This window comes from Athene noctua, chromosome 2 (assembly GCF_965140245.1).
Source record: "Athene noctua chromosome 2, bAthNoc1.hap1.1, whole genome shotgun sequence".
Classification (NCBI taxonomy): Eukaryota; Metazoa; Chordata; class Aves; order Strigiformes; family Strigidae; genus Athene; species Athene noctua.
This window is the reverse complement of record NC_134038.1, coordinates 3,705,414-3,726,907: the sequence shown is the minus strand read 5'-3', so window position 1 is coordinate 3,726,907 and position 21,494 is coordinate 3,705,414. Positions and strand designations below refer to the sequence as shown.

The following is a 21,494-nucleotide window of genomic DNA, read 5'->3' as shown; positions in this document are numbered from 1 at the left end:
TTCCTATAGCCAAGCTGCGACACGTTAGGATGGGAAAAAAAAAAAAAAAAAAAAAAAAATCAGGTAAAAAATTGAACCAAAACTAAGAATGTATCCTGCTGGGACACCTGCTCATTTTAGAAGCACAAAGTCTGACCATGGTTTTGGGTTACAAAATACAACATTATGTAGGAAAGTACCTCCATGTTTTAAGCTACTTTGTGACGGGATTTGGAAAGGATGGGGGCGTTTGGGAAATTTGGAAGGGGTGGGGAGTCAAGGTGCTGAACACCATGACAACTGCCTAATCAACGTAACAGAACTTGCTCATGTATCTGATGTTTCCTAGGACCTCAGCGCAGACACCCTTCACTACTCAGTGCCTCTTAAAGGTTGATTGTCCTCAGAAAATTAATAATTTAGGCATAGAAGAGCTACAGAGGAGAAATTTATGAAACGTATCCATCCTACTAAAACAAGAGTAATCCATGCTCCTTTTAGGGCAGGGGGAAGTCACAGAAGGAGCTTAATTTAACTTCCTAAAATGGTCCTCTAGAGGTACCTAGTGTTTTCTGCTGCCTGCTGGGAGGCCTAAGGAGATTTACCTTTGTTACACAAAATTAAAGACTGTAAACACCCCCCCTTAGCACTACATGCGATGGGCTAATCATACGTTATGCACTGTGTTTTGCAAACATCATCTACATTTTTCCCAGCACAGGCTTTCACAAGGAGGATGGACGTGTGCTACATGTCCTATACAAGTTGATGTGATGTTACAGGAAGATGCTGGACCCTGGTGGCAGTGTTTCTGCTCACTTGTTCTCCTAATGGAGTAATTCCATCCTTAGAATAAACAAACCACCCATTTAAATTCTTTTTTTTAAAAATAAATTTGTTATCCTGAGACACAGGGGGAAAACTAAAACAAAACAAAAAAAAACCCCACAAAACCAGCACTAAAACTCTATAAAAATGAGACATAAATATGTAACACAATTTAACTAGATATTTCTGCTGATTAACACAGGAAAGCAAAGGAAGGAAGAGAATTTGGGTCAAATCACAAGGAACTAAGTAACAAGTCAGTGATGTTGGTAAGCCAATGATGTTAATAAGTCAATGATGAATGTGTCACAGCTATTTCAGTGCATCTTTGCTGCACGCTAGTGATGGTTCATAGCTTCATCCTGCTCACTTCCAGTCCCCTTGCAAGGTACTTTGCTTGCAGATGAAGAGACAAATATTTCCAGAAGGGTGGTAGGAGCTTAGGTAGACTGAAAAAAAAGTTCTGGAGTGGTTGGTCTTTTCATTTCTCTTTGGCTTTGGTATGAAGAAACGGGGACTGTTCCCAAAGAGGTGGGATAACCCAGCCCTGGGTCCAGGATTTTCCAAAGAGCCTGAATCCCACAACAATTTTCTGTCCTCAGTCTGTGATGACGAAGGTATGGTACAGCTTGAAAACAAACAAAAACCTTAAGGAGATCTCCTCGCCATTTTATTAAATCGAGGGACAGGCCTGCACCAAGGCAGATGGGGGTTCAAACAAATGCATCAAGGAATTAGGAAAATATTTCTAATTTTCCAGCTAAAACACATCCTTTCCAATAGGAGTAGTGAAGTCGACTGACCTAACCAGCTCTTAGATGTAATTTGTTATGATTTTATGATACATTTGTCACACAGAGACAGAAACCATGGATGGCCCTAAGAGGTGTCTTTCAACCCTATCTATTTACCTGTCTTCTGAGATCAAGCCATGCTGATGACCAACACGACTTTTATATGTGAAATTGCTGGGGTGACGGTGGCTGGTGTAGGGGGTTTTGTCCTAATGTATCAAGGAATCAACCTGTATGACCCGAGTCTTTATAGTAGCAACAGTGGACTGGTTTCACAAGGCAGCATTTTCAGTAAAACTGCTTGAAAGACAGGAAAGTGAGCTTGTGAATGAGAATTTTAAAACACTCCCACTTGGCAGTAACCAAAATGGGCCCCTTCAGGTTTCGTAGTATGCTTTTATTTTTAGCACTTTAATAAGCTTAACCCTCTTTTATCACTACAACTTCTGGCTAAAAATAATAAATATAACATACTGAGAAGCAGAATAACAACAAAAAAAAAAAAAAAAAAAGAAGAAGAAGAGTATCTTGGTAATATATAAAGGTTTCTTTCCTAATTAAAAACAAAGTTTGGAGTGAAATTGCTTTCAGCGTGAAAATGTATTTCGCCATTCTAATTGTTATGTACTTGGGGAGTTTTAAGTGAGTGTCATTCCACGAACAAAGGACCCTCAGGCTCTCTACAGGCACAACTGTGGATGTTAAGGAGAAGGAAAACTATGGCAGCTCTTCTGCAGTGAAGTTTAAAATGTCTTAGGGTTAGCAATTTGCAAACTTCAGTGTAAACGTCAAGTTATAAATTCTGCACGCAAGAGGATTTACAAAATAATCTTGCCTGTATGCTAAACTAAAGCTAAATGGGTCACACTGGCTTAGACTGGTGCAATGAAATACAATTTGCAGCTCCACGAGTCATCAGGATCTGTGGTTATTACTTCTAACAAAAGGCAGACAGAACCTAGCTTTATTTGATTTGGGCAGAGCTCTCATTCTTCCACACAGTAACACACCATGACCCTCAGAGGGAAGGACTGAGGCACGGAACCATCACTCACCCTGATTTTCCAGGCAGGTCTGGGAAGATTATTTAAACTAGCCTAAAATGTCATAACCAGCTCTTCCTGCTGGTTTTCTTCAGCCAACAGCCCAAAGCCCTAGTCTATGAATAACAGCTAAAAGGTAGTGGCCAAACACGGGCATAAATTACAACACTTCAGCTGCTGAGTGATTTATACTGTCCTTGAAATGCATCTTGGAAATGTCAAGTATCTGCTACATATGTATGTGCTGAAAAATGGTATTGCCCTGCCAGAGGTTTGCCATGCCTGCCAGGATACATCTTCCAGGGATTTAAAATTCAAACATTGTCCTACGTATATCTATCGGAAAATAGCACATCCTGCAAGAGAATAAGGTACCTCGTATCATTTGCTCTGTGCTAAATGGTAGGGTGCAGAAATACTACCACTTTAGCAGATGCAAAGCAATTCACTGTTCTGTCTTGCAGAGACAAGTGGTCTCAAATTACTGATATTTACCGCAGGAGAAGAGTCGGCATGTGAAGAGTTTCCTGAGGGCGCATGGTATGGCCTCTACCCTCACGGCCTGGTGTACACTTCCAGACACCTAACTGAGGTATCCACAGTCCCCATATGATGCTCTCAGGTGGTTTTGGGTAATCCAAGGCTCTAGTTTTAATCCCACAGAATTTGCAAATAGGAGGATATCACATCATGGCAATAGGCCTGATTCACTTTGATTTTTTCAATCTCCTTCTTTTTCTGATGAAAAAAATAAAAAAGGTGTTTCAACAAGACATTTTTTTTTGTGCAGAAATTTATAGGCATGTCAGATTATTTTTTTTTTTCTCTAAAATAATCTCTGAAAGTAATTTAAAGAGCAAAACAGCACTCAATCAAGTTTTGATTGGGAAATTCCAGCTACTTCTCTGTAGCACGCTCTTTCTTTTTCATTGTGCTGTAAACAACACTTTTTTTTTTTTTTTTTAATTCTATAAGACATCCAATTTAAAGAAATACTATTTCAAACTGCAAGTAAATATCTTTAAAATTACAAAAAAGAAAAGATCAAAATAATAATATTTATTTTTTTTTAAATCCAGGTCATGAATTGGTAAGGTTTGGATAAATGCCTTAATTTCAGTTGAACGCCATATTTTTCAGAAGTCCACTTTCATCTACAATTAACAACTCACCTTCCATCACGCAGCTGACTGCATATGCTATTGAGTCCTATAGCTCAGTCAAGTGATGAAAGAATTGTCAATCTGAGTTCGTCACAGGAATAAATGAGGATCATAGGGGTAATGATTCATAGAAATAAATATACTTTATTTCTGTTTGCTGTCTTGGAAAGGTCATATATTTTACCTACAAAGTAAAGTCACTGATATTTACAACTTGCTTGACCCTTTTTGCTTTACATGGCTTGTTTGATCTACTTAAACCGCCCAAACCATGGCCTCCCAAACACAGTCTGTCTGTGGCAGAATATAACACCTCCCAGCAGGTATAAAGTAACCCCCTGAGCAGCTTTTGCCTTTATGAGATTTATTGCTCAATTGCAGCATTACCAGAAAAAATAGAACATGGAAGTTCCAACTTCCCAAAAATTACTTCAGATAAATTGTTGCGAGAATAATCTTACTGATGGCAATAAAACTCATAAAAGGAAGAGCCTTTTTTCTTGTATAAAATTAGCTGGCTCATTAACTGCACGTATACCAGCCCAATCCCATTCTGAGGGTCAAACACAGAACAGCAGACAAATCTTTAGGCACTAGTAAATTTGCACACGTAGAGTCACCCATTATGCTTTTCCTTATCAAGCAGCGTGTGCTGTGTTGTCAGCACTGTCAGCACTAGAGTGAAATGTAAAAGTCCACACACAAGGGAAGACACAAAAACTCACACTCACAGAGAGCAGAAACAGGAAAGAAGGACAAAAGCTCATCCATTATTTGTGCTGCCTATTATCTTGAGTTAGATGAGGTGGTCAGAGATCGTGGTAGCCCACACCAACAATTCACTTGTAGCCATGGTCATCACCCTGTGTCTAACATGAAACCGAGCACCTTGCAGAATAGAATCTTCAGTGCTGTCCAAAGGCAAGATCGTGTGAAAAGTAATAGGCGAGGCCACTGCTGCTGCTGCAGCCCCGATAAACAGGGAGAGCGAGGTCAGTGGTACGCACAATGTTGTGACCTTTACATTGTAGTCTACAAGGCAGTTAAGGGCAGCAAGACCAAGTAATTTCAGCAGCTGGGGTGGTTTACAATAAAGCTTTGTTATACTCTAATAACAGAACAACACGCTGATGATAGGGCATGTACCCAGGATGCACAAGGAAATTGGAGGTTTCTTGGGAAGTGAGTGTGAAGTGGAATAGATTATCACTGATTCAGAAATACCCCGGTGTACCCTTCACGCATGGGCTGTGCTCTGTACGGACGTGTAACTCCATGTCTCAACAAGTGGCTGAAAGCAAGAAAGACAAGAGAAGATTTCCCAATTCATCAGGAACCAATAAGAACGTAAATGTACCCATACACATAATAGCCTCCTATGAGATCACTTAGGAAACTCAACCAAATGAGAGACTTTGCAGACCACATTCAGCTGAACGTAGATATTAAGGCTGTTACATTCAGGTATTCAGGGACCGTTCTCAAGACATGTTCATTTTCTGCAGATGTCCCAGCTGAGACACATAACTCAGGAGCATTTAGTTAAGGATCCAGTTGAACGATTTCCGAGCTCTGTTTGCATTAGTGCATCTGACAACAGACTCTTGGTTGTGTCATTCAGGCAGTCAGAGTGGAGGAGGACACGTGTGGAAGAGTGCTAATGGACCCTCTTGACTCTTGACAGTGTCTACTTGTTAAAGCAGACTTCAGGCCAGAAAGGCAACAGTATTTAGAACAAGCAACAAAACTGAGCTGCTTTCACAGGTGAAAACAAACAAACAAACAAAACAAAACAAAAACAAAAACAAACAAACAACAAAAAACACAAATTTAAAAAAAAACAAAAAACAAAAAACAAAAAAAAAACACCAAACACAACACTCAACCCCCCCCAAACCTAAAAAAAAACCCTCCCTACGTTCAAAAGCTTCTAAAATAAGCAATATATTTGCATTCATGAAAATATATTTTACTTTGAAGGAGGTTTATTACTATTATCATTAGACAATAAGTGACAATGTGGTATATCACTGAATACCAGCAGTACTTGAGGACTGAATATATTGACACCATCAGGAAATTCTTCTGAGACTGAAGGAAAGCACCAGCTGCCATGTTTATATTTATCTTGGCAGGTCTGTGGGCTCTAGTCTGACAGATACCATGTAGTGATGTTTGTAAAGTGAGGGAGCATCCACTTTCTATCACGTTATGGAGCTTCTTCACCCTATTATTTTCAAATAGAAAATGTCCAGACTTCAAGAGTGAAGTGAAACATTAGTACCACCAAGACCTAAGCCTGGAAAAGTAATGGAAGAAAAAGAAAGTCAGAGGAATTCTTTTGCCTGATGCAGTGGAGTCTTCTTCCAGAAAGGGGGATTAGCTGTGCATTGATTTGTATATGTTTGGTCTGTACAAAGACGTAGAGGACTGGTAAATTAGTTGCTGTGTCTCTGCTGCTGTAATCTTAAAATAGGTGGCCAGTATTTGATCTTGGGATCTCTTCCCATTTTAGGGAGTTGGGGATGTCACAGGTACACTGAACAGAAAGTTGGTTCAAAAACCATCCAAGAGGAAGAAACGTGACTCGTTTAGAAGCGTAAATGTTTGCAGAACAATGTGAGTCTTTCTCTGTGACTTTGAGAAATGTGACGGAGCTGCAGTGATATAACTGGTGAAAGTTGAATGAAAGTAGTTCAGATAAGGGATGTAGATCTTGCATGTTATTTTGGCATATCTAGTAAGGTTACATACGCAGGTAGGATGGGAAAACAGCTCCTCTAAACCAAAAAGAGAACAGCATTTTCTTTTGCCTTAGGCAAAAAGAATGCAATAACTGTATTATTCAGGTCATCTTTATTCTCTGTTACAACACAGGCAGAAGCCTACAGAGGTAGACAAATATGCACTTGCCTTCAAGAGGTACTAATAAAAATAGTGGCAGCTGCATTGCTGACATTTTCTTCAGAGGAACTGGGGATTCTCTTCTCCCAAAGAGCAGTTATAAAATTTGTTTCATGGAACTGTGTCTATTTATCCCAGCACGGCAAATAGAAGAACAAGCTTGTACATGTAAAATAATTTTATTTAGTATGAAACAGTGGGAAAGTTTCAAGCTGTTGAGGCACTTGTAGTTCAATTGAGTGGCCATTTATGAGAATAGAAATAAGTGACTGTTGCTCTAGCAATCGACCCCAACATAATTTACCTCTCATAGTACCAAATCTTTAATCCTTTCCTTGGGTGCTTTTGGCTGAAGAACCCTTCTGTTACCATGAGAATGAAGTTTAGCATTGGAGATGGCCCTCTTCTAGACACCTGCAGATATTGCCATTTGTGCATCAGATCCACAAAGTTACTATCAACGGACTCCTGAACCTCTTGGATTGTTTGCTGTGTTATCCCTGCAACAGATATTGGGGTGGTTGAAGGTCCCCTGGGCCTTTGAACGTGAAGCTGCTCCTATCTGTCTGCAGAGGGCCTCATCCACTTGTTTTTTCCTCATCAGATGCCCTACAGCAGACAACCAGTCCAACACCCTCTTTGCCAGTCCTCTTTTTAATCCTAACACATAAACTCTTCACCAGTTCCTCATCCATCCCCAGGCAGAGCTCCCAGCACTCCGCCTGCTCTCTTACATAAAGGGTGACTCCTCCTCATCTTCCTATCTTGTCTTTCCTAAGGAGCCTGGATCCTTCTAAGGCAAGACTCCGGTCATGGGAGCCATACCATGTCTCCACAACCCCACGGCTCTGCAACCGCACACAGCTCTCTGACTCTTCGTGTTTATTTCTCATACTGTGTGCATTAGTGTATTGCTGGCTCGGAAGTTCTGGACACAACTTATACGATCAATGTGATCAAGTTAATGCCACTTTATTAAAGGATACACAGCAATTTATAGACTACCATAAAGCACACATGCAGCTACTTGATTGCTAATAGGCTAAAACTACTTGTCCACGCGCCCTCGTGCCCTCTATGATTGGTCCCGTTGTGGTGTCCATGCGCAGTTCTTCTGTTAGGCAAACAGCTTGTTTTCCACCTTCCAGTTTACTTATCTTTTTGCAACCCACGCAGTTTCTCAGCCCTTTGGCCTTGCAGGTGTTCTTCACAACAGCTACAGCCTGATCACAGTGGGGCCACTCAGTCTGGATCGCTCATGACATGGCCGTTGTTTCCCAGCCATTCCACAGTGTATGGCACTTCCGAGATGCACCCCAGCATGCTGAGCTCCTGGAGATGGTTTGGGGTATTTCTCCGCAATGGTGCCTTCTTGATGACTTTGTGAACCCATTCTGTCACACCGCCCCATGACCTTTACTCAGCAGTCCTGTTCAGTGCTCCCTCACATGGCTGCTGGTCACCCCATCCCTCCACCATCATTCCTAGTTTAAAGACCTCTTTATGAGGTCAGCCATCCTATTGGTGAAAATAGTTTTGCCCTGCCTGGTTAGGTGGATCCCACCTCTCCCAAGAAGATGCTAAATTTGCAGACAGGGTCGCATGGCTATAGAACCCAAAACCATGTTGCCAACACTAATTCCACAGCCAATTAATTATTGGTTTCTCCTATGAGTGCCCTACTCCTCACACTCTTTCCCCTTATCAGCACTCTATGTGATGAAGCTGCATAGGGATGCTTTTGTCAAGATCTTCTGTAAGATTGTGCTGAAAAGATTCTTTCTGTTGATTCAGAGGTAACCTACTCCACTAGCTTATTTTGTCTTTGACGGCTTGGGCTTACTGATAGGGTAATGCTCAGCAAAATGTTCCTATCAAGGAAATGCCATGACTAGGGACACAGACATGAAGTTTATTTGCAGAAGATAAAAAATAACAGAGACATGATACCCCAAGCCTGCATTTCCCCTCATCTATTTCCCCCTTGCATGGCAGAAATTGCCCTCTGCCCCGGGGAGGTTTATGAATGTATTCATTAAGAAACTGGCCCCCACACTAGCAAAACTAATTTTATGTTTTTGTAAGAAGAATGCATTACTCTGCCTGTGCCATGCATAGGCCAGACAATTTCTTTCCATGAATTCTTTCCAGCTCAGGTGAACCAGAGAGTGCTTTTCTCTACAGCCCTGGGAGCATTTAGTTGAGTGGTGCTCCTCACATTCCCTGGATGTGTATTTTACCTGGGTTTTCTAAATAAGCACACACAGAGCGTTCATTTCATGCATGTAAGTGAAATGTATTAAAAAAAAAATAAAAATAAAACAAGTGCCAAGAGAATTGTTTTTTATCATCATTGCATCTGAATTTTCACTGTCGGGGTTTCAACTCCCTCTACCTCGTGACTCTTCATCTCACTTACTTCTGGGTAATATGAATGTCAAAAGATAAAGAGTAGGATCTTTCAGTGATTGGTTGGGAAGATACCTTGACCAGCTGCCGGGCTGAAAATATACTCTTAAAGATACTATTAAAAATCTGCTGCAGTGAGAGAGGAAGAAGAAAGAATGTGTCAGATATAAAAGCAACAAAACCCTTATGCTGGCTCAAAGACAAAATGTCCTACTTAATCTAACTGTTTCTCACAGGCAAGTTAATATTGGGGTTGCTTCTGTGCATGGGCAGCATCTTAAAATAATAAATATTGCCTTAAGAAAAGGAGTTACAAGTATCTTGGAGATAGATGATGTATGTTGTCATGTCCCTCAAGGCATTAGCATCTGATGTGGTTTTAGGAGATTAATCAGGCTCCATGTACAAAAATGAGCTTCCAAACATGTTTGGTTTCTTTTAAATTAAAAAAAAAAAATCTAAAAAGTTGGGTTTAGATATATCATCTTGATTTTTTTCTGCACCTGTGAACCTCAGTGGTGTTTCTCAGTGGGATGCAGCTAGCTCATTTCAGTGTGAAATGAGATATCTTATGCTAAGGGAAACTTTCAAAGGTATGCGCTTGGCAAAGAAATCCAGAGTGATTAATAAACAGCAGAGAAGAGTTTCTTCTTTTATGATCTACATATGGCTGTCTTAGGACTTGATCCAGCTCCCAGGAGCTCCAGTGAGAACTCCAGCTGAGCGCTGCAAGGTAGAAATATCTCCACAAATCTTGCTTCTCTGGAGTTTAGGTCCCTCAACATGGCTTTAGGACTGTTAGATCTCAAATTTGGAAGTAGACAGTTGCTTCTGAAGCACAGCACAGTATTATCATACATACTCAAAATTAGAGATAAAAAAAAAAAAAAAAAAGTGTCTGATTGTTGTTAGTGGCATCTAAAGGCAGCAGTGACAAAGACAAGGGTCAGAGGAAATCTGAAAGGAGCAGACCTATTGTATCTTCTCCCTCTATTCACAAAAAAGTGGTGGCTATCAGTAATGGCTGCTCTGAAAGATAATACTAGGGGTTACTCTTCTCCCAAGTTTTCTCAACCACACTGCTAGCCAGTGGTAGTTAGAGAGCAAGAGGGGGTCAACTCATAGGCAGCAGAAGTTTCAGACTATGCATAGTGAGCACAATCATGATTTTAGGCTACTGTAAATTTAATCAGACACACCCTGTAATATGAAAAGAAAATTCCATTTAGGAGAAGCAAGAAGCTTAATTTTCTCCACCACCATCAATAATCGTAACAATAATTGCTACTGCTATTGTTTTTTAATTACACTTCCAGGTAGAAAGGAAGAATTGGAACCCTTTCCAGTTAATGTTATATATTCTCCAGCTTCCTTTTTACAGTCAAAAGGGAAAGGATTAATCTCCCCGTGAATTCTATTTTATGCTAAATATACCAGCTAACTATCCTTAATATGAGAACCTGATTGCACAGGGCAGTTTGTCAGATCAAAACATCACCGGATGCACAAAATGCCCAAAACCCAGGAAAAATAATCACAGCATCAACAAACAGCTGCTCATGAGGGACCACGCAACATCACACTGGAATGGTGGAGGAGGGTTATAAAGACCATGCTTTAATGTGATACCTACCTATTGTGTCTCCTTGCTCATGCACCATGGAGGCCAGGTCTTTAATGATCTGGTTCACATCCAACATGTCACTCTGAAAAGACAAAAAGTCTAACATTAATGATGAAGGGGGAATAACCAAGCATAACAGACACGTTCTGCAGTCAAGCTTTGCAAAGAAAACAAAACAAAACAAAACAAAACAAAACAAAAAAACCCACAGAAAACTTTGTCTGTGTAAAATTAAAATAAAAATTTATAAAGCTCCCGCAGTAAATCAAAAATCCCCTTAAAGCCATTGTTTGCTGGATCTAAATCAGCCGGTTGACTCAAGTTTTCTATAAGAAACAAGTAGAATGATCAGATTATACGGTTGCTTTTCAGAATTGTGGAGGAGAGAAAAAACCAACAATAAAAACAACAGCAGCAAACCCTTTTCTTACTAAAAAAAATATTGTTGATGAAGTCCATTCATCCCAGAATGTTGATTTTTACGTAGAAAAAGGCAATCTTTCAGCATAGCATCTGTCTGATAAAATACTATTCGTAAACTGATGGAAGATATTATCAAGAACTCACTGAATTTAAAATCTCCTTATTGGTAAGATAATAAGGAGAAACCTGCTTGATGAATGGATTCATTTATATGTTTCAGGTATAAAAAAGAACCCGCAAACATTTTCTCAGTTACAATGCAGCAAATTGACAGTGAGTTTGTGTAGGGACTGCGTCGGACGGTCTGTCTCAAGCGTTGCTGCTGCACCACCACCAGTTCCTGGCCTCCGTGGACATGGAGGAGTACGCTCTGGAGAAGAGGAACTGTCCCAGACAAAACCACGACATCTGCCCAACATTAAATCGGGGTGAAGAAGATGTGCAGGCTGGCACGACCACTGTGAACACCAGGGCATGCGCGCATGGAGGACCCCGAGACAATGAGCCCAGTGGAAATGGGTGGGCTTTTTGGAGAAATCTGGGACAATAAAAGGACTGTGTACTCCTCTCTCAGGATCTCTCTCTCTCTCCCTCTCAGCCTTGTCGTCACTTTTGGAGCTTGGAGCACCATCACCTGCACCAGGACTGAGCCAACGGCACATTGCTGGATTCGTGGTGGTTGGTAATTAATCTTGCTGCATCTCTACCGTTTTCTTGCTTAGGGATTCTGACTCCTCCTTCCTTTTTCTCTCTGTCCTATCGCTATTACCAGTTGTATGCAAAATAAAGTTCACAAGGTTGTACGGCATCTGACCTTGTTTGTGTCTTAATCTCGTTCTTGGGATCGTTTAAGAACCCTCCGTGATATCAGATCAGGACAGTTTGTTTCCCTCTTTTGTGAAAACACAAGAGCAAATGTTGACTTCATATGACACTGGCTCTTCGAAAAACCATTAAATTAGCAATAATAGACATAATAACAGAGAGACAGCTAAATGCACTACCAGTAAGACAACATTAGCAGAGCAGAAAACAAGACACCCAGACAGGATGCATTTTGTTAAGCTGTACATATCACAGAATCACAGAAACATTAAGGCTGGCAGGAACCTCTGGAAATCATTCAGTCCAACACCTCTTCTCAGAGCAGTCAATTAAAACAGGTTGTTCAGGGCCACGTCCACTTGGTTTTGTATATTTATAAAGATGGAGACCCCACAGACTGAAAGGCCAATAGCATGTTCATGTTTTCTTGTACTGGGGAACCCAGAACTGGATGATTTCTAAAAGGTTGAAAACATTTTCTAAGAATCTGCTTCTCCCGAGGCTAATTGCACAGTAATTCATTTATCTGCTCGGGTCCTCATGCAACTCTAGTCCATCATGCCAAAAGGTCCAACTGCTTCCATCCCACTTCTGAAGAACTCAGCTTCCCCACTGGCAAATTTAGAAAACGGTACAAAATGAATTCATGCCCTTCTACTGAAGTTTGTTAAATGACATAACATTTAATCACATAATGCATATAATACAGCAGAATGACATTCATTTGCAGTGAAGCCCGAGAGTCCCATTGTGAATTCTAGAATATACCAAATTGTTGAATAGCTGAAGAATAGGAGAAACTAAAGGTTTTAAAAAGCTGTAAGAAATCATAATAAAACAGAAAACAAAACCCCCAACCAAAGACCGGGTAATATATCACAAAATGCACTTCATTCATTCACTTGTCAAGTATAATGAAGCTTTAATTATGTATGGTATTATTCATAACTTGCAAATACTGCAGAATATTTTGTAAAAGCAATGAAGTTTAAGTAACTTGAGATTGCACTTGAACACTGTGGTAGTAAATCTTTGCCAGGAAATGAGAAGAAATTAGTTGTGTGGTTTTGGGGTGGGGGAGGTTTTGGGTTTTTTTTTTTGTAAAAATCTTTGAAAGGAGAAAGTTTAACAAAATGTGAAGAATGAAGAATTAACTTTAATGTGTTGTTCTGCTCTAATTTAACTGCTTAGTAAAAGATGATTAAGGAAAAATTAAACAAACAAATAATAATACTAAAAAAGCCCAGAATGCTCATTTGTCTCTCTTGGCTAAATTGCCACTCACATTAGTCTTTGGTTTCTGTTACTTGCAACATGAACAAAATTCTTTCTACACTTCACTCGTTTTGATTTTGTTCTACTTCTTTTATAGTGAAGGCAACTTAAAACTCATGAACATGTTTTTGCATGTGCATTTGGTTAGATAGAAGTTATTGCAATATATTTGAATTATACATTTCCCCCCCCCCCCCCTCAAGTATTTCCACTGGAATAAAACAAGAGGGCAATTCTGTCTAAGAAAGATCAGATGATCTGTTGACTCCTCATAGAGTCCTCCTCAGCGAATTCAACCACAAGCACTTGGGCTGTCTGCCTCCCAATCCCCAGATATTATGACAAGAAGAATGAGAAAGGAAATTCAATGCTGTATACGAACGGTGCTGTTTCAGATTTGCCGTTTATATTCAGGTACTTGGGATGAAACAGCCATCTGCTGTGGCAGAGTATAGATCCTTTTCATAACATTGCAACAACACTTAAAATTACTGTTTAGCAAATATGCATTAAAGCCAGCCACTGAGTTGTTAGGAAGGAAAAAATGCGACTGCTGTATTTAAGGAAAAGCAAACAGGGGTGAGTTGTAAAAGCACAGAGCACAAAGCAATCTGACCTGAAGCAAGGAATCTGTTGAATAATTTAACCTGGCAATGTGAAGTTTCAAAGTTCCTGATATATGTAAGCAAAACAATAGAAAAAAAAAAGAAAAATAGACAGAAATAAAGACCTTCTATAACGGAATATACCTAAGAGCTATGCTCCTGTTCCTTCTTGGAGGGTTAGCTCTATCATGAAATACGTCTGAACTTGCCGGGCATCAGTTTGTTAGCAAAATCATATTGCCTTTGCTTTCCCCACATTTGCACACACTATGCGAATCCACGGTGAAATACAGCTCCTCATAAATCCCGTTGACTCCACAGAAGCTGGGAGTACAACAGCGGGCTGTCGTTCCAAGAATGTTGTTTCCCTGCCAGCTAACTAGGCTGGGGTTTCTTGGGTTTTAATCAACACCAGCCTTTCCTGTCTGGCAACAATTCACTCACTGCATTCTGCAGCAAGAGGGAGACAGATTTAAATTGTTTCTGCTAAATCCTCTGTGTTTGTTTTTTTGTTGGTTTTTTTTTGTTTTTTGTTTTTTTTTTTAGAAATAGATAAATCCATTGTTCAGATTAGTAGACGGGATTTAATGTCATCCATGCTGGAGCAAAAATAATTAAACTAGTCAACACTAACATCAGAGATGGCAAAAAGAAATGGCAGTAGCTAAAGGCGACCAAAAAAAAAAGCAGAAAAGTGCCAATAGGCAAGTCATGCAGATGAGAAATCCAGAGAAATGAAAGAGTTTGGGATCCTAAAGATCTGGAGGATTAACTCTCACTAAGGAAAATTACATTGGAAACTTCCTAGCAGAAAGTACTAGGTTAAAATCACAGGACTATTTGAATCATTTAACCTGACTCAGTAAGTTAATAATGTCACTGCAAAGTACTGGGATTTTGGAAGAAAATCTGAAATTCCAATACTGGCACAGAAACAACTGGAAATATGGTTTTGCAGATATACCAGAATTTTCAATTTCCCATTTTTTACTTTAACGAGATCACAATTTCAACATTTTTTAAATTAATCTGGGAGCAAGTCTGGTTGTAAAACCCAGACATTGTTACCAAGATGGGGACAAGCAGCCCATTTCCCTACGGCATGAACATTATGGAGATATTTGCCAAGACAGCAAATAAGCAAACCTTCTCTCGCTTCCACTCTCATGCTTAGTGGGGTGAAGATTTATCCACACTGAAAAATTCTAACATAGCCTTGACCTTAATGATATCCTAAGGACACTTCTGTATTCCAGCCACGAGAACAGTGTTAAATAAACCAGAGAGGGGAAACACGCTCTCCTCAAATGAACACAGAACAAGCATGTGCTGTCAGTAAATTCTCTCTCAGATTCAGCCAGATCCAAGCATCCTTTATCAATGTCGTCTCAGGTTCTCGAGGGAAGAGTCATACTTATTTCTAAGGATGTTTGCCTCAGGTTTATATAAAAAATGGCATCAGAAGTATTAGCATGTGTGCTTTTGTGTGTACTCACAAACCATTCATCCCATTTTTTTAAAGGACTGCAAATTAACATCTAAATTAATCGCTGACTCAATGTTCAGGAGCTGCTGAATTCTACAAGTGAGGTCTCTTTCTGCTCCATCATCCACCCTGCAACAAGCAGCCAGGAGAGCTATAAAATAAATCTGAAAGAGATTCTGAAAAATGTAATATAACATCCATGTGTGTATTTCTGTATATGGAAGCACTCCAAACTAAAACAAAGCAAAACGAAACCCTAGCGCTTGTTATCTTTGAGGAAAAAAAACAAAAACAACAACAAACAAACAAACAAAACCGACCAACAAACCTTTGTACTGTCTAGCATGTTTTACGAAAGAGACGCTGAGATGCTCCTTGAGTGTTGTCCCATCTAAAACACCCTTGGAGCATCTCCTACCCTGTGGTCCACCATGTGCGAACCAGAGATCCAGAGCACACAGAAAGATGAATCAAAGTATGGTCTTTGTCTATCCCCATTCTCTTCTGCAAGATAGGGGAAGGAAGGGAAAGGAAAAAAATAATATAAAAAGTGAGTAAGCTTTTCTGATGCTAGATGGACAAAAACTAAATCTTGCTGCAACAGCCTTTCACAAATATTTTTCTCTTGTCTATGGCTGGGGAGAAAAAAATGACATTCTATAAATCAAACTGATTCAGCCTAAGTAACAACAGACCAGCAGAAAATTGTTTTGAGGGCAGAAGCTATCCAGAACAGCAATTACAGACTGAGTTAGATCTCCTCTGGGACCCAACAACAGCCAGTGTGGGGAGTTTCTCTCTCCCTCTCTATTCTGCTGTCTTAGCGGTCGGTGTCGTCTCAGGGAGTGTAGCACTGCACTGCATCATTAAAATAGTTGTGCCGAGCTTCAGTATGCTAATCCAGCACCTACCTGGAGACAGAAGGCTCAATAAACACAACAAGAAGAGTGTTCCTGTCCACCAGAAGCCAAATGGAAAGGCTGTGGAAGGTGAGATGCCTCATCAGGCAGAGGTGAGACCATTAGAGAGGACACCTCGGCAGGGATGAATAAAGAGAGATCTGGGAACCATCCAGCTACTAATATTATTCATTGTCCTTATGGTGGGTTGACCCTGGCTGGATGCCAAGTGTCTACCAAAGCTGAACTGGACAGGGGAGAGAAAATATAACAAAAGGCTTGTGGGTCATGATAAGGACAGGGAGATCAATCACCAATTACCGTCACAGGCATAACAGACTTGACTTGGGGAAATTAGCTTAATTTATTACCAACCAAATCAGAGTAGGATAATGAGAAATTAAACCAAATCTTAAAGAAACTTTCCCCCCACCCCTCCCTTCTTCCCCAGCTCAGCATCACTCCCAATTTTCTCTACATCCTCCCCACCAGCAGTTCAGGGATATGGGTTGTGGTCAGTTCATCACATCGTCTCTGCCACTTCTTCCTCCTCACACTGTCCCTGCTCCAGCGTGGGGTCCCTCCCATGGGAAAGAGTCCTCCATTAATTTCTCCAATGTGAGTTCTTCACACTGGCTGCAGCTCTTCATGAACTGCTCCATCATGGGTCCTTCTATGGGCTACAGTTCTCCCAGCAACAGACCGCTCCATTGTGGGTCCCCCGCAGGATCACAAGTCCTGCCAGCAAACCTGCTCCAGCGTGGGCTCCTCTCTCCACGGGGCCACAGGTCCTGCCAGGAGCCTGCTCCAGCGTGGGCTTCCCACGGGGTCACAGCCTCCTTCGGGCATCCCCCTGCTCCGGCGTGGGGTCCCCCCCGGGCTGCAGGTGGGTCTCTGCTCCCCCATGGAGCTCCATGGGTGCAGGGCACAGCTGCCTCACCACGGGCTGCACCACGGGCTGCAGGGGAACCTCTGCTCTGGGCCTGGAGCACCTCCTGCCCCCCTTCCTCACTGACCTTGGGGTCTGCAGAGCTGTTTCTCTCACATATTCTCACTCCTCTCTGGCTGCCTTTGCACAGCAGGTTTTTGCCCTTCTTAAATATGTTATCACAGAGGCACTAACACCAACATTGACTGGCTCACCTGTGGCCAGTGGTGGGTCCGTCTTGGAGCCATCTGGCCTTGTCTCTATCAGACACAGGGGAGGCTTCTGGCGTCTTCTCACAGAAGCCACCCCTGTACTCCACCCTCACAAAACCTTGCCATGCAAATCCAATGCAAGTGAGAAACGACCCAATGACATGGGGGTGACCAAATGACCCAACCTACCATGTGATCTTCAGTGAGGATTTCTGTGTAGTGAAAGAGGCAAAGCTGTGGGGTGGAAGGATCAAATTGCTCTGCATATTTGAAGAAGAGGCAGAAACATCTTTTACTCCAGGACTGGTAAGAGTGGAAAAGGTGGTAATGTATTTACTGCAGTTCACTTGCCCTTGTCGAGTCTAATGGACATCTCACAGATCAGATACAGACGTGATTATTATTTATTTTTATGATCTACTTGAATGAATTGGATATAAGGTCTCCAACTCGTCTCCTCTGCCACCTCCAGTGTGTGTCTTCCCACCAGCAGCAATCTGACCATGAGTGGGTATGGCAGGCCATTCCCTTGGAAAACTCCTCTCTTAGCCATCAAACTGCATTTGAAGACATGTCTTGACAGCCTATGTTAATGACAGGTGTCATTATCTCTGATGCTATCCAAAAGGAGCGAGGGGCGTGCGGGGGGCAACATCACGTTACTGTAACCTGTGCTAATATCTTTTAACCTCCTTTGGCACTACGCTCTGAAGATTCACAACCCTACATCTGGATCAGACTGCTTGCAAACATGCATGGCTACCACTATCTCCCATGTACTCTGTACGCCTCAGTGTTTGCCTTTATAGAGATTGAAGACGGTTTAAGGCAGATATTTTCTTTCATGGGAACTTTATCAGATCCAAGTCTGTGCTGAAGGTCAGAACTGGACTGTAGTCTAAGTGAAATATAATAGTACAAATGATAGGAATAGATACTTTGCCCTTTTAAAACCCTTTAGATCTAGAAATAGGAGACATGTTAATGGAGGAGGTCATCAATAATTCTGGTTTTGATTAGGTATCCTCAGTTTATATTTGAGAAAATGTAGCGTACAATAAAGTATCAAAGAACACGTGAAAAGTTCTTGCTACAGACCACAGTTTCTAATCTCAATTTACATTCAAAATTTCATTTAAATTTAGCAGTTTGCAAAGGTATGTGAGTTCACAAACGCACGTACATGTGAGTATTCACACAGGCACATACATACATGTATTCTTGTTTACCGCAGACATACCCACCTGTATAAATAATAACTCTATATATAGACACACCAATAATTTTAAGATCTAACTTGCCCCTAAGATACACCAGGTGTTAAATGAGCATTTGAGGCTTAGCAGATTGCAGAGAGACAAACACAGCCTATTTCTGTCTACAGTAGCACAAAACAGACCTTAAATCTCAGGCTTTTTTTTTTTTCCTGGCTAAACATTCTGGTGCAAGATAAGCATGAACACTGATATCTTCTGATAACAGGCGAGCAAACAAAAAATAAACCAAAAATCGCTTTGCCTTGCTCAGTTTTGACAAAAAAAAAAAAAAAAAAAAATCTGCATTGATTCCATTTTGCCTTCAAGTTAATGCCATGATAGTTTGATATCAGGCAGAGCAAGGACCAGATGGCTCTCGTTAAAAAACTGAGAAGCAACACTTGTATCGGGAACAAAGGAATTCTGCAACAAAGTCAAGGTGAAGAGCAAATGGAAAAATGGTACAAAAATCATCCATGATGGAGGAGACCACGTGCATTTACGTATTCTGCATATTCCTTCATCCCCACTGCTCTCCTCTTACCCTAGATGCTCATAAAGCCCCTGACAGCAGGTTGCCCATGAAGAAGGAAAGCTGAAGGGACATCCACAAGGTGAATAAACAGAGAGGGTGGTGATTTCATTACTCTCCCGAGTGCGAGGGAGAATATCAGCTCTGCTCTACAAGAGAGGGCATGCCACACTTTTATTTCCCTTTACGTAGTGTCTGATGTTACTGCACTTTGTTAAAACAGCTGGTGCAAGTCTCTGGGATGTTGTAATGCATATCTGGAAGCAACAACACCAAAAATGCATTAGACTGGTTACACTTATTCTTTACACTTCTTAAGTTATGCATTTGTTTTGTCAACGTTAAAGAAAGTATCTGCAGCTACACTACAAATCTAACCTTTTGCTCTCCTACAACCAAGTTTCTAGCTATTCTGCCACTAAAGATCGATGTCCTCATGTTTACAACAAACTCTTTGGCTGCCTAGGAAAGAGACTTGCAGGCTAGAAATATTGCTTCTGTTTTCTTTGACGCTAGAAAGGTTTTTTTGTGGGATTTTTGGCCAACTCAACTGTTCCAGCTTCCTGGAGTTGAAATTAAGGAGTCTAAGGAGTCTATTCTGAGGTAAATTCACTTATGTTTATGGGGTTAATCGAATGGCACAATAATAAATGCATGAAAGTCACAAGAAGAATAAATAGAGATAATGAAACGCCTGACATTGTGGCCTTCATACTCTAGGAAAATTAAAAAAAAAAAAAAAAAAGCTCAGTGAAGAAGAAAGGTTCTTCCAATAAATAATATCCATGAGTATTTAGAATGCATGTTGCGGTTTAGGGTTTGTGAAATTTCCTGGCCTAACACACTGAGATCGACAACAAAATGCAAAATAAAAGCCACAGCAACCAGAGAAGAAACGTCCACCCACAATTGCCCAGAGGCTTGTCTGAGAAAGGCTTTTACAAGCAACAGGTCACTTGGTTCTTTCTGCAAGAGCTGGCCAATAAACGCACTTATTAGATGCAATTGCCATGGAGTGGCTCATGATGTGGGTACCTGTCCACCAGAAACTACACTGCACATTTATTTTGTATCAGATTCCAAACGACTCCAAAGAGCCATGGGTCTCTTCAGCAGCAAACTGCAAAAAGTAATATATATGTGTTTTTACAGCAACCTCTGAAAAACTTCTTTTTTTTTTTTTTTTTTTTTAATATAAAATAGGAATGTTTGTTGGGGACACTTTTTTTTTTTTTTTTTTTTTTTACAAAAAAAAAAAAAAGAAAATAAAGTGCATTTAATATTTACAGCTCTACTTTTTTGTAGCTGTTCAGAAGAAGAAAGTCTCCTGAGTACTAAGTCACCAAAGATATGGAAATCCATAAGCAAACTCCAAACTCAGTATCTTACACACTGACATTTCTTTAGCATCTCCTGCTTTCTGCCCCAGGCTGCAATGTATAAACTAATAGGAGTAGTGAGGGAAGTAGCTGTAATCTATCACACTGACTGATACCAGCCCCAGGAAAGGTAGTTTATTGCAGGCGGTAAGTTATCTTCAAAAATAGAAACTGCAAAGATTATGACAAAAACTTCAACACTTTCTACACTTTGTTTGCAGCACTATTAATTCTTCTCTCTGGATTTATTTCCATGAGGGTCATGTAACTAGAAAAATACAATGGAGGAATTCATTTTCTTTTTAGGAGTGTTCTGGGAAACCAAGCAATTAGAGCAATCTTAAACTGTCATGTATTATCAATTGGCACTCAATTATTTTACTTAAATAAAATTCTGATTGCAGAGTCTGATTTGCAGCTATCAACCGAGTGATTCATTTATGTGCACTATTTATTAGTGAGAAATTAAAAATGAATATCTAACTTTACCTGAAAGGGGAAAGACAAAGGGACAAGGGAACGGAGAAAACTGGAAATACATAACGTCTTTCCACAGTTCTCTGCTATGTTGCCAATTCTCAGTTTAGATATAGCTGAAACGTGTACTCTGTACAGTCTGGAGATGTCAGTCCTCATTACAAGTGGATTCCATGCTTTTAGTGCAGAGAGGAAGTTGTAATCACTTAAAGAGGTCACTAAAGGTCAGAAGCTCTTGCCCTCTGTCTTCAGGAGACTGAAGGGACACAGCCAAAAGATGGGGTATGGATGTCCATGTCCCCAAGAGCTACACATAGCAGGGATCTGGTGGAGTTGGGAACTGCCAATGTTAGGTCAACGGTTGGACTGGATGATCTTCAAGGTCTTTTCCAACCTAGACAATTCTATGATTCTGTGATATCATACATCTCTCCAAGGTTCACATGCTCCTCA

At 40.6% G+C, this 21,494-nt stretch overlaps 1 protein-coding gene across 14 annotated transcripts in view; it reads right to left on the bottom strand.

Moving 5' to 3' along the window:
* TSNARE1 (t-SNARE domain containing 1) overlaps positions 1-21,494 on the bottom strand; it is a 533,649-nt gene that overhangs the window by 204,481 nt on the left and 307,674 nt on the right. For all 14 annotated transcript variants that reach the window (XM_074898355.1, XM_074898350.1, XM_074898344.1 and 11 more), the window contains one exon: positions 10,754-10,826. In XM_074898355.1, coding sequence (XP_074754456.1) covers positions 10,754-10,826 — 73 coding nt within the window. The remainder of the gene's footprint in view (positions 1-10,753; positions 10,827-21,494) is intronic.